The 13,755-nt window shown below is 49.3% G+C and overlaps 2 protein-coding genes across 4 annotated transcripts in view; one reads left to right on the top strand and one right to left on the bottom strand.

Annotated features, from left to right (window-relative positions):
- LOC122373950 overlaps positions 1-1,530 on the bottom strand; it is a 34,839-nt gene extending 33,309 nt beyond the window's left edge. Inside the window, exon 1 of the mRNA XM_043352410.1 lies at positions 1,396-1,530. The gene's annotated coding sequence lies outside the window, so the exon portion shown is untranslated. The remainder of the gene's footprint in view (positions 1-1,395) is intronic.
- A 6,418-nt stretch (positions 1,531-7,948) lies between these two features.
- Positions 7,949-12,949, top strand: LOC122373895 (spindle and kinetochore-associated protein 1-like). 3 transcript variants are annotated; one of them, XM_043352345.1, is made up of 6 exons: positions 7,949-8,125; positions 9,216-9,445; positions 10,463-10,604; positions 11,063-11,204; positions 11,580-11,710; positions 12,134-12,949. In XM_043352345.1, the coding sequence occupies exons 2-6, from the start codon at positions 9,239-9,241 to the stop codon at positions 12,283-12,285; spliced, it is 774 nt and encodes a 257-aa protein (XP_043208280.1). In that variant the 5' UTR covers positions 7,949-8,125; positions 9,216-9,238; the 3' UTR covers positions 12,286-12,949. The 3 variants fall into 3 exon arrangements, with proteins under 3 accessions (XP_043208280.1, XP_043208289.1, XP_043208296.1); XM_043352354.1 differs by having other exon boundaries at positions 7,966-8,169; XM_043352361.1 differs by having other exon boundaries at positions 7,978-8,374.
- Positions 12,950-13,755: the final 806 nt, after the last annotated feature.

Below are 13,755 nucleotides of genomic sequence, written 5' to 3'. Positions count from 1 at the left end.
GGGCCTCCTATTTGTCCAAGGGACCTGTTATTTTTCTAGGGGGCCTCTTTGCCCAAGAGGCCTCCTATTTGTCCAGCGTGCCTCCTACATGTTCAGGGGGCCTCCTATTTGTCCAAGGGGCCTCCTATTGGTTAAAGTAGCCTCTTATTTTCCAAGCGGCCTCCTATTTATCCAGAGGGCTCCTATTTTTAGGGGGCCTCCTCTTTATCCAGGGGGCCTCCTTGTTCAGGGGGCCTCTTAATTGTCCAGGGGCCTCCTTTTGTGAAAGGGGCCTCCTATTTGTCCAGGGGGCCTCCTTTTGTGAAAGGGGCCTCCTTTTTGTCTAGGTCTAGGACCTTCTATTTGTCCAGGGGGCCTCCTATTTTTGCAGGGGCCTCCTATTTGTACAGAGGGCCTCCTACTTGTCCATGGGGCCTCCTAACTATTTGTCCAGGGGCCTCCTTTTGTGAAAGGGGCCTCCTGTTTGTCTAGGTCTAGGACCTCCTATTTGTCCAGGGGGCCTCCTATTTTTGCAGGGGGGCCTCCTATTTGTACAGAGGGCCTCCTACTTGTCCATGGGGCTTACTATTTGTCTAGGGGCCTCTTATTTGTCTAGGGCCTCCTATTTGTCCAGGAGGCCTCCTACTTGTCCAGAGAGCCTCCTATTTCTCCAGGGGACTTCCTGTTTTCCGGGGGCCTCCTACTTGTTCAGGGGGCCTCCTATTTGTCCAACAGGGCCTCCGATTTGTCCAAGGGGCCTCCTATTTAAAGAGAGAACCTTTTATATGAATATCGGACCTCCGTTTGCAAAGTAGCTGATGCGTCTCGGGGGCCTCCACTATTGGGGTCCCAAAATGACAATTGGGGTCCCAAATGTTCGCATTGGGGTCCCACATGGGACCTCGAAAGTATACAAAGTTACACCCATGTTTAGGCATTGTATGGACATGACACGGTGCCAATGTTACCCGAACGGCTATTTTATAGCGATAAAAAAGCGACACAAGATTAGTCCTACTTAGCACTTACCATGAAGGTGTGCACCTCCTGGAAAGTGGAACTGTTTCCTTTTATACTTTTCCATTGTCTTATGAGACATTAATTTATTTCGGTATCACTATCACTTGATTGACTGGCACCCAAGAGCTTTATAATTACATTTAACGCATGTCTCTGGTGACAAACAAATCACTTTTTCGATGTCTTATATCTCAAAGAATCTTGGTCTTATCCACGATCGCACGTGCTGAACTTATTCAGAATTCGATGCGATGCACGTGCAAAAACACTCAGACGTTTTTGTTCGATGATCATAGATACGAACGTTAGCTACGCAAATACATAGCAGTCAGCACACGTGTCCGAGTTAAAAAAGAAAGAAATGAAATACCTACGCACCAAATATCGATTACTTACCTTGCCGCAGTGACCACCAAGCAGTTTTCTTGTGCTGCAGCAGCGGTACAGTTTGCTCGCTTTTCCGACGTCCCCAGAGCAGCCACACGTGGAGACCAGCTGTGTCGACTGGAGGTCCTCTCGGTAGGGCGGCTCTCCGTCGGATGTGTGCCTCCGAAAATAGTCCCGGACCGCCGCGCCGCCCCGTGCTCGCACCCGCGGGCCCGGGCGCTGCGCCCCCGCCCGCCCAGCCCCCTGCACTGCTAGTGGCAGTGGGCTGCAGTGCTTATGTAGGGATTATGTAGGGATGGTGGGAGAGAGGGATAGTGGGAAAAAGGAACGATTGACAGCTTGGTCACGTGGTTGACTTTATTGTAGACCAGTCCGTGGTGGTAAAGTAACTAACTATAATAAGTGATATTAATACATACTTTACGGTGCGTTCACTGGAGATTAACCGTGCGTTAATTCGAAGGTAGCCGTGCACCAATTTAAATTGGTGCACGCGCGTGCATTGATGAATTTCTCGACTGAAGTTTTTCGGAAGGGTCATTAACTTTATTCTAAGAATTCCCACAAAAGGCACATTTAGTGTCATGGATTAAGTTAACTTTAATTTAAAATCGCACCGTTAAGCATGTATTAATTAGTTTAACACATGGTTTCCGTGCATAAATGGTTTTAACGCACTCGTGGATGGAATGGAGCACTTGTGCGTTAATGCACTCGTTTCACTCGTGCATTAACACACTCGTGCTCCAATCCATCCACGTCGTGCGTTAACACCATTTACACACGGGAAACCATGTGTTAATATATATTATTCCAGCTAGACTAACTATGGTCAAGGAAGCGCAATGCCTGTCATCGTTTTTGAAATGATTTTACTTGATTTTTTTTATCCGTTTCATGTAGCTGTATAATGTGTAAGCGCTTTGTGGGCGCATGAGTGTTTATTTGCCTTTATTTTAGTGTTATAATTTTTGTGCCTTTTCGTTTCGTTGTGCCTTTGCTCGGCGGGCGGGTGCTGCTGCCGCGGCGGCGGCTGCGGTCAGGGAGCCGCCTTTGTGATAGGTTGTGAGACAAAGTGACCCACATGATGACCCCGGGCGGTATCACGTGACCGGGCCGACCCGAGACGCGTAGCTGCCGGAGCTCGCAGCAGTCTGCCTTGTTGTGTCCAGTGGCGGATCCAGGGGGGCATGGGGCCCATGCCGCCCACTCCCCTTGGGCCTCCCGGGGGGCACCATTACGAATGTTTTTTTTTTTTTAATTCATCACGGAGGTCACCGACGGGAGCTTCAACCCAGAGATCTCCTAAGGGGGCACCATACAGAAGGTCTATCGGAATAGGGTGCCGTTTTCGGGGTCTCCCGGAGGCCCATTTCTGTCCCTCGCCTCGGGTGGGGCTATTTCCATCCCGAAGTCCGCGGGGGCACCATCTCGAATTATCTGGGGCACTATCCCGAGTTCTCCGCAGGCACCATCCCAAGGTCGGAGGGGGCACCATCTCGAGGGTCCGGGGCACCATCCCGAGGTCTGGGGGCACCATCCCGAGGTCTGAGGGCAGAGGGGGCACCATCCCGAAGTCTCTGGGGGCACTATCCCGAAGTCTGTCTCCGGGGACATCATTCCGAGGTCTCCGGGGCACCATTACAAGTTTTCAGGGGCACCATTCCGAAATCCGAGGTCTGAAGGAGCACTCCCCCGGGTCTGAGGGGGCACCACAACCATCCCGAAAAGTAATTTGCCGAAATCCGTGCATGTTTTTAAGGGGGGGGGGCACCAAATACCAAGGGCACCACAATACCGTATGCCCCTTGCCTGCAAGTCGTACCGCAGGACTGCCTCATTCTCCACCATTTTGGGCCGTGACACCATGGAATGAGAAGACGGGTGTAGCTTTGAACGGAGATAGCCACCAGGCTAAGGCGTGACAGCTGCTCACGCTCTGGCTCGTCCGGCCTTTGGTTTGGACGATACCTACCGATCCGGTGGAACAGCCAACTACCCAGGCTGTGTTAGTCCCTCAGAGGTGTCGGTGAAAGGTCGTCAGATGCGCTGGTGTGGGGTCCTCACAGGCGCGGTTGTGAGGGCCTTAGCCCGGCCGGGCCCGGGGGGTAATCCCAACCACCGCAGCCCGGGGGGGGGGGGGGCGTTTTTCGCCCCCCCTGTCTAACTCCGTAAATAAGGGAGCTACGGAAACAAAAGCGATACCAAACGAAAGGTCCTTACGAGACGATTCTAATGCACCTAAAATTTTTGACCTCAGGTCAATTTTCAAGGTCAGAGGTCAAGGTCAAAGGCCAAAACCGGCACATGTGTAGTGATCTCAAAGTAAGCCTTCTAGCAGTGGCGGATCCAGGGGGGGGGGGCAAAATGGGCATTTGCCCCCCCCCAAACGGCATGATTTTAACATTACGCCTATGGACGATGCATGGAAAGAATCGATAAATTTTTATGGTTTGCCCCCCCCAAACCTCTGAGCTGGATCCGCCTCTGCCTTCTAGAGAACGGCAGGCTGCATCAAACCGGCAAAATTGGGTGTCAAACGAAAGAAGAGAATCTGAGGATTCTGAAAATGTGCTCCAAATCAAAGGCCAAGGTCAAGGTCACGCTCAAAATTGACCTCAAACTTGGCACTTTTTCGCACATCTTGCGTGCTAACTTCCAAGATGTTTTGAAATGTTTTGAGGCTTATCAGTTCCCTATTTGTGGTTCATCTTACGATACAAGGCTGCTCAAAGGTCAAGGTCACAGAAGAGTATCCCTGCTAGAGGCTATTTCACTGATTCAAGTTAGTAATAATAAATAAGACAATTTTGCCATCCGGAAGCTCTAAATGAAGGCTTAGAGGAAAATAGATGCCAGATTCGTGATCAGCGGGTACAAATCCATCATAAACGACCTTTCATGTGTCAAGGTCAACCAGTGGTCATTCGAGGTCACATGAGGTCAACATGAAACTTGACCTTTTCCGAATAAAATATATATCATTCGACGCGGCTTGACAAGGCGAATGCGATAATACCACTGCCGTAGCTCTATGACCATTTTTGTCGAAGTTATTTGCGAAAAACTAAAACCACATTTCGGGGTCGTTGACCTGACCTCTGACCTCAGGTCACCAAAACTATTTTTCTATTTTTCTCTAGGTCAAACGCTACACAGCCGTGCTCGTAATTTGTCTTTATCTCTAAAACTCTATTTTTAGCAGCTATTTGAAGTTTGCGTCTGTGACGCCGATTTTTGCCGTGCAGGTGTCTAGAAAAATGGACCTTGTGACGTCATCAAGGGGGCTAGGTCCAAATTTTTTACTTCAGAAGATGTCAAATTGATGGGAGAAAAGGTACTGAAAGTTTCGCCTTCCTATCCCTAAGCGTTCGGGAGTTATCGCAAATATTCGCCAGGGGGGGGGGCGAAAAACGCCCCCCCGGGCCCGCGAGGGTTAGGGCTTAGAGACACTGGTGAGGGCCATCACTTAGGCGTGTGTGGGGCCCTGAAAGTTACTGGTGGCCCTTCATAGGCCGGCAAGGGACCCTCAGAGGTCGGTAAGAGGCCCTCAGAGTCGCTGGTAAGAGACCGTCAGATGCGCTGCATAGGGCCCTGGAGGCACCGGTGTGGGGGCTCTCAGAGTCGCCGAAGTAGGCCCTTAACCCGCGCCCCACTGGGGTCTGTGTATAACACGCCCTACTGGGGGGGGGGCTATTCATAGCCCCCCCCCCCTCCTAACTCCGAAACTACTGGGCCGATCGTCAAAATTCAAACATCGTCTGATAGCCCCGGAAAAACTGTCGAGCGAAGCCTAATTTCATTGACCTCGAGGTCACCGATGACGTCACAGGTCAGGTCAAAGTAAAAATTATTAGCACTTTGGCTTGTTCACATTTTGGGCTCTGGCCGCCGTCTTACAAGTCAGATCAGGCTCATTTTTGGTTTCCACACTCGTGAACAGATGCTCTAGATACCTTGAGGGTAACAAACTTGTACTTTGATTTTCAGGTCAGGGTCAGGTCATCACAGGTCACGAAAATATTATATCATGCGTCGGTCACGTGACACATGTTTTATGGTCCATTTAGGCCAGAGATTTCGAATTTGATGTCGTCTGTGTCATTCGAGGTCATTTTGAGTCGAATTTAGCTTAGGTCAGGTCACTTTCAGGTCAAAAATGGTCAAATTTTGAAGTTAAAATTTTTCAACAAAAAAGGTGTCTATTGGATGCAGTTTGAGCTCAGGAACACGATGGTGCCATTTATATTGGTTTACAATGTCAAATACGTACTGAAAAAGTGATTTGAAAAATTAATAATTGTGAATTTTTTTGCAATAATGCGTATAACTTGGCCATTTTTGAAGATATTTAGCTAAAACTTGCTAGAGTTAGTCATAATCATGCGTTCTGTCACATTTATTCCGGTTTTTTTTCGAAAAGTCTAAAACTTTTTGAAAAAAAAGAAAAAATATAAATTTTGAATATTATTATATAAAATTTTCGAAATTTTCAAAATTTTGAAAATCCGAGATAGCAGTTTGATAGCGCGGTCAGTTCTGAGTCCTTTCATGCAAAGAAATTGGATCTAGCTTAAAAACTGATCTCTTGGAAGCGATTGCCGTGGTTCAATGTTTTGCGTCGAAATCGGACGAACATGACGTCACTCTGACGTCATTTCCGGCCGACCTATGGTAGCTGCGAAGTTCAAATTTTGACACAAGGTGTCAAATTGATGCAGCCGAAGATACTGAAAGTTTGGCGTCGATACGTCAAGCGGTTTGGAAGTTATTGCAGAAAAACGGGAGGGGGCTATAAATAGCCCCCCCCCCCCAGTGGGGCGCGGGTGTGGGCCGTGGGGCCATAGCAAACGGGTGTGTGGCCCTTACAGCTGAACCCTTATTGGCCGGCAAGAGCCCTCAGGGCCGGCAGGGTCCCTCAGAACCTCGCGTGAGGCCCTTCTGGAGATAAGTGTGGCTACACAATAGCCCATGGGGTGTTCTCACACGCCCTGTGGTCTCCTATCCAGTTGAAGCGTTGCCAGCGCGGGCCCTCTGCCGCCAATTGGCACCGCAGGGCCTCTCGGGCCCGAGGGGGCCCTAAACCCTATAACGGACACGTGCCCCCTCGCCCCTGGCCATACCATTGAAACCGAGTGATCACGAGCCGTTCAGGTAATCAGGGGTCTCTCAGGTGACCAGGGGCTTTACAATTGACCAGGGCCTTTCAATTGACCAGGGGTCTTTTAATTGACCAGGGGCCCACCAGGTGATCAGGGGACCCTCTGATAACCAGGGGACGGTTATACCAGGGGCTCCACGGGTAACTAAGGGCCTTTATGTGACTGCAGGGGCCTTTCATATAACCAGGTACTCCCCGGGGAAAATGGGCCCTTCAGGTGACCAGGGTTTCTTCAGATCACTGGCCAGGGGTCACCCAGGGGATCAGGGGCCCTCAGGTAGCTAGGGTCCCTTAGATAACTAGGGGCCTCTCAGGTAACCAGGGGCCCCTCAGATAACCAGGGGCCCCTCATATACCAAGAGGCCCCACTGGTAACCAGTGGCCTCTCAGATAATCAGGGGCTCTCAGGCAATCACGGGCCCCTTAGGTAATCAGTGGCCCCTCAGGTAAGCAGGGGCCCCTCAGGAAACCAGGGACCCCTCAGGTAGCCAGGCCAGGGCCCCCGTAGCCAGGGACCCCTCAGGTGACCAGGAGTCCTTCAGATAACCAGGGATCAATCAGGTAACCAGGGCCCCCTCAGATAACCAGGAGCCCCTCAGATAACCAGAGCCCCTCAGATAACCAGGGCCCCTCAGATAACCAGGGGCCACTCAGGCAACCAGGGGCCCCTCAGATAACCAGGGGCCCTCAGATAACCAGGGGGCCCTCCCTCAGGTGACCAGGGGGACCTTCAGGTAACCAGGGCGCCCCTCAGGGCCCCCATGGCCCCCTTGGGTACGTCACTGCACTCAAGTGACCCAAAGGGCCCACTTGCATGTTTGATGCCAAAGGGGAGGCCATCAAACTTGAGGGCTGTTCACGGGCCCTGTGTGCGGTCGGACCGCACACAGCCTCGAAGCTCCGCCCACTGCGTCCCTACGTCAGCCTTCCGTCACCGCACACAGCGATCGCTGTGGCCGGTCGGGACTGGCCACAGCGGACCGTCCACCGCACGCAGCCGTGACGTCAGAACCGCCTACCCATCCCCTACCCCCACGCCTGCTGGACGCACCGCACACACCGCACGCAGCAGTGTGCGGTGCCCGTGAACACCCCTTTGGCCTCCCCCCCCCTGGATACGCCACTGCGGCTCTACTGACAGGTGATATACCCTTCGACCTTCGTAGTCCTTCAGCTGTGTGCTGAGGATTAGGGTGACTATCAGCCTGGAACAGGAGGGTTGACCATTTTCCTCTCGATTTTGTTTCATCCATGCGGTGCAATGCATGAGCGCTGCATGGCGCATTCGCTGAGCTAATATGCGGTGTCGCATGTCCCTTGCGGTCACCGGAATAAGCTATTGTAGGTGTCGCTGTAAGAGCTTTCGACAGGTGTCGCTACCTTCCACTCGCTTGCCGCGGCGAATTATGAAACTGGCGCGCTGCGTCAGAGTTGTCGATATTGCAAAGCGTGTGAGCGCCTGTGTTTAGTTGTTATTAGAATTTCAGTCTTTTTGATTTTATTTATGCTTTTGGCAAAACATTAAGCTTATAAGAGGGCTGAGAAATTGTCATTCTGAAGAGTGTTTGCATTGATAACGTGCGTATTGGGGCATTTTCCTGCATATCCATTATCCTGGGCTTGTAAGTTGTCCTGAAGCCAAGTCCTTTGCTTTGGATTAAATGCTGATAAAGATAGATTAGTCAATTAATGCCCATTAAATGCCAATCAATTTTAATTTGTGAAATTAAGGTGTTTATGTTGACCAGGGTGTCATGCCTGAATTCCGCACTGACTAGTGACTACGTACCAGCGGCAACGGACAACGGTTGTGTGTGTGGTGACGGTGTGAGTGCCGCCAAGTGTTAAGAGATACCACCGCCCAAGTGTCAGCATAAAGTCAAATTAATTCAATTATTTCTTGACAATGAACAAGCTTTTATTATTTATTTTTTTCACACAGGCACCTTGGATTGCCTGGAATCAGAATGTGTTAAGTTTGTTGACACTGTGAACACAATGCTGAATGCACTGTTTTAAGGATTTGCTGCACCATGGCTGCACCAATATGGAATACCTTTTTTTGCTGTTGTTACTTGAACTTCATGTAATTTTGTTTGTAATCTTTGTTGTATACTTATGTCATCATAATAAATTATTATTTGCTTTGAATCAATAAATTGCTTTTAAACAATTTCCTGATAATCCCAACCCGAGGCATTTTTCCTTATATCCTATGCTGCTTATTGATTTACAACATTTGGCTCCTGTTTGATATTAAAACATATTTTGATTTTTTTGCAACATTAAGATTCATCCCTAATTACATATTAACTTGTTTTGATTTTCTGAGAATTTATTTTAAGTTGTTCTGGCTCTTGCCTCTAAATCCCAATTAATAGCTCTTAATTTGAAACTAAATGAATATTTGTTGAAATTCTAAAAAAAAAACTTTAATTCGAATTTTCAGCATATTTATTTAATCTAATATCTCTCAAGTGAAAATAAACTGATGCAAACTCCACAAAAGTTTCTACAATCTACAGTGCCATTGTAATGTACCAAAGTTAAAAGAGATTATCTTAGGCTTCATTTTCCCATCCATAGATAGCTCTCATACACCCACGTTAAGTTATGCAACTTTGAAATCATTTGCCAAACCTCATCTCACTATTGTCTCCAATTTCAGCTCCGACCACCCGCGCACGCACCATGGAGTGCGCCACAATCTCTGAGCTGGCGGACAGTCTCTCCACGCGATTCGAGACGGCCAAGACGGCGTTCCGGCTGCATGTCAGCGCCGGAAGAGACGCCGAGGAGGTGTCCGAGATGATGGCGCACGTGACGGACATCCAGCGCGGCCTCCGCGACCTGCGAGCTGCCGTCGACCAGGAGAAGGCCCACCTGGAGTTCGCCCAGGTGAGAAGGGAGGGGAGATGGGATGGAGGAAGATAAGCACAAGGGATGGCGAGGTTGGATGGGTACTGGGTTCACTGAGTGGGGCTGGGCAGGGCCACAGACTCACACAATGTGGTGGTTGACTTCAGCCTAAGCTTGGGACAGGCACAAGGGCAGGGTGTGGGTACTGAGTAGGGGAGGCTGCCTGCACTCCGTGGTCAATTAGGTGGGTAGATGCATTTTGTTTGTTTTGTTGGGTTAGGCCCTTTCAGTGTCCCAAAATTTGTCGATTTGGGTGAGAAACGACATCCAACTGAAAATCATTTTCCACTCTAACCTCCAATTTTCAAGACCAATTTTTCACTCCCAATCCCACATAGAAAGAGCAATTGGGTGGATGGTTGCTTTGCATCCTACAATCTGCCACAATTCTAGACAAATTAATGTTTTTGATCATTTCCCATTCTTTTGGGTCTTATCTGACCAACAATTTTTCACTCCCGTCCCCTTTTTGGTCAGCAATTTTTCCCTCTGACACTCGAGCAAAAATATAATTTTTGGACACTGGGCCCTTTTGGTCTAAAGAGGCCTTTGCAGAGCAGGAAAGACATGATGACAGCAACCAGGAGAAGACATTGGTCTGGGCGGGCACCCAGCTGGTGGCCTGCGGGGACTTGGCCCATCACGTGAACTGGCCGGAATGTCTGTTGGCTAGTGAATGTCACGTAAATGTCGGAATGTCTCAATGTCTGTTGAATGAAAGAACCTGCATAAACTGAAACTGATGCAATTAGTAGTACTCATGCTTCAGCTTGTTATCCTCATGTAATATGTTTTATGTTGAAATTAGCTATCAGCTATCCAGTGCCATCTAATTTAGCATCACACCTTAAAGAATCCAGCTGTGGAAATCGCCAGTCAATCATATAACCGTCCTCTGTGGTCGCAGGCTAGTTCACGTTATGGCCACCAGTTGGCGCTGCCGTCATGCCGATCACATCCGAGCCGATCACAACTAGTTCCGGTTCTCTCCGCCAGGCGACGCTGGCGTCGCTGCGAGTCGAACGGGCCCGCGTCGAGCACCTGATGACCAACCTGCCCTCCCGCCTGCCGAGTCTGCAGGCGGAACAGAAGGCGGCGGCCAACTCGGCGGCTCAGACCAATGGAGGAGGAAAGCCCGGTGGGTTACTGGGCACTGGCTGTGGTGGCTGGTGGGGCTGCACGGATGTTTGGTGTCTGTAAATCATATCATGGAAAAATCATAAATCATATCATGCGTTTTTTTTAATGCATACAAATTATGATTTACCATGGGGCTCAAGGAAATTTTGCCATTTGTTTTTACTATATTGCAATGGCATCTTTAGTTTATGGCTACGAGTCCGGTTGATGTTGCGTTTTGTAAGGAAGCGATGTTCCTGCGCAATCTGTTGGATTGGAGCTTTATGGATTTCATCAGGATGTAGCTGTAAAATGTTTACCGTTAGTTCTTGGTATGTGCACTGATATTTGCAGCAGTTTTCAACATGTGAGATGAATTTTGAGCGTCATGTCTAATCCACTTTCCGCAGTATCAGAATATGTCGTGCTATTTATAATTTATATTATCTAACCACAACTCCTGGGGATCTTCCACAGCGTCTGGCTCGAGCCGTCCCGGCACTGCCACGTCGTCTAACGGGGAGAAGCCAGTGCCATCTATCGCCTACCTGACAGTGGACGAGTTCAACGTTGTGCCTCAGTATATGCGTGGCAGAGGCACCCGCGACCAATCCAACAAGTAAGCAACGGAGATGTTTCTTTTTACGCTCTGAGATCTTATTGGTCAGCCCTCTGACCTCAGCTTGGCCGCCCTGACATCTGTCTTACATCGGAGCGCAGCGCTGACTCCTGTGACGTACTGACGCCTGCCCTCCATTTGACCTCTGATCTCTGCATAACCCCAGTTATGTCAAACCCTTGCCATAGTATGTCTCAGTTCTGACCTATGGAAGGTCACAATTCTAGCATCTGGCGGGTCACTTGTATGGATTTTTTACCTGTTTTTGGTCTTCTTACGTCTCTCTGCCTTCTGACCCGTCTTCCATCTGACCGCTATCTACCCTCTGACCTCTTACTTCTGTCCGTCTGACCTGCGACTGTTCTCTCCGCTCAGACTGCTGGAGGAGCTGAACTCTGTGATCGCGGCCCGGTATGCGCTGATGCGACGACCCCGCTCAGAGCTGTCCGGAGCGCAGAGGAAACTCTGGATGGAATGCAAACGGGAGGAGAACCCCAAAACGAAAGGTGGGTAGAGGAGGGAAAGAGGGCGGGCTAAGGTCTAGAGAGGAGGTTGTATAGGTGATGGATACTACGTTGGGTAGAGGGTGAGGGATACATGGGATGGATGAAAGAGGAATGTAGGAGAGCCAGGTAGAGGGTGGTGATATGGAGAAGGATAGAGGGTGGAGCTAGAGAAAGGGAGAGAGCAGAGTGGGACAGTTTAGAGGCAGTGTGGGAGGATGGGTCTGTTTGGATAAGAAAAGGGCGTCATTGTGGGACTGGGGAGAGGATACGATAGCCTTCAATGTGGACGACGTGTCCAGAACCTGACAGGAAGTTGTGCTTGATTGCTGTAGATTGAACACTGAAACCAACTTTGGTGTCCTTTATTTTAGTATCGCTCTTGCTCCCTTTACCCCCATTACTGACTCTTCCTGCTCTCTCCAGGGAGTTTGTTTTTCACCGAGGAGGACTTTAAGCGGTTCAAGAAGTCGTCTCTGAGTAAGGCGATGCGCCAGCTGTTGGTGGTGCTGCGACATGTCGGCAGGATCTCCTCGCTGAGGGAGGGCGGCGCAGTCGTACGGCACGTGCTCACCTGAATTACAGCTGTGACGTCATCGAGGGCGGCGGGGGTCTGGGATAAGGAGTGGGGAGGGGCGGGGTTGGATTCAGTGGACTGAAAGCGTCATTGAGAGTTGTAGCTTGTAGCGATGAGGAATAAGTGTCATGTGTGGGTTTTGAATGCGTCGAGGAGAATAACCCAGAAAGTAGAAATACTGGTCCATCAGCCATCCACGCCTCCACGGTCAGTCTGTGGCTGGCGTACTATCTGAGTGATCTGGCGCCGATGGTAGCCGGCTTTGTGAAGTCACTGGTAGTTCATACACCGTAGCTAGTCGTTGGTCAATTCAGTGGCTGATGCCATGCTTACGCGGGACTACATCTTTTCTGAACACATAGGGAGCAGCAGTTGTCAATTCAACTCAATTTCTCACCGAGTGGGATTGGCAAGTGCAGCTGGTGAACCGCCTTGGTGAACTTTTTTCGCTTAGATGTCAGACGCGCTAGGGTAAAACGGAGGGACCAAGCTGCAGTGACCTGAAGTCAATGTCAATGTGCGGGAATGCGTGAGAATGTGTGAACTAGCCAATATGCGAGATCTGTGCAAGAGGCCTCTGGGCGTGGGAGCTGGGATGCGCTAGGTTGGTACTACGAGCATGTGCTCTTCCTGTGTCGTGAATATCGCATTCTGATTTACATGTCTGTCGCTATTTCATTCCTGCTGAGGCGAGCCGGGCGCTGTAAGACTTATCCTCGCATTCTGTCCTCAATTACAAACATTGTTTGCTATGAACATGCACTGCCCTCCCGTGTGCCTTATGCCGAATCCTTTCTCGCTGTCCCCTACCGTGTATGGTGAGTTGTTAAGGCTAGTTATGTTAGCGAGGAATGAGTTCTTAGTACGTGTCTAAAAAATGTGTTATTTTATGGTTACACATAGATGTCGTTCGAGCTTAGCTCCAGTTTAGAGACGTCATTTTCTTAGAACAAAACACTGAACACGCCTTCAATGTCGCAATCTGCCCCAAGTAGCTACCACCTCGGTTTCCGCAGTGACTGGTGATCAGTGATCGCAGTGATTCAGTGATCGCAGTGATTGGACTGTGACCGACGGATGCCGGCCGCAGTGTGGCCAAATTGGTTTAGCGTTAGGGGGAGGATGTATTAAAAAAGTCGTACGAGGATGTCTTTAAAAAAAAAACTCGTCTTCAGCCTCATTTTAGGTGCAGTTTTTACAGGTAATGTGGAAAAACTATACCTGACATCAAGTTCTGGTGGAAACAAGTTCTGGTGGAAAGTACAAAAAAAAACTTCAAATATTGTCATTAAAGATGTAACAAAAACAACATTGCAAGCGCGACAATACGAGTATGACGGTGCGAATCGTACATTGGAACATTTTTAGTCTTTATTCCTACACTAGGTATGCTTTCACGACAAAAACGTGGTGATGATTTAATTTTAAAATTTCTGAGGATGTCATTATACTTTTCATTAGGGGTGACTTT

Source organism: Amphibalanus amphitrite, unplaced genomic scaffold (assembly GCF_019059575.1).
Source record: "Amphibalanus amphitrite isolate SeventyFive unplaced genomic scaffold, NRLGWU_Aamphi_draft 000039F_arrow, whole genome shotgun sequence".
In the NCBI taxonomy this organism is placed as follows: Eukaryota; Metazoa; Arthropoda; class Thecostraca; order Balanomorpha; family Balanidae; genus Amphibalanus; species Amphibalanus amphitrite.
Note: the sequence above shows the minus strand (reverse complement) of the source record. Positions and strands in the feature narration are given on the sequence as shown.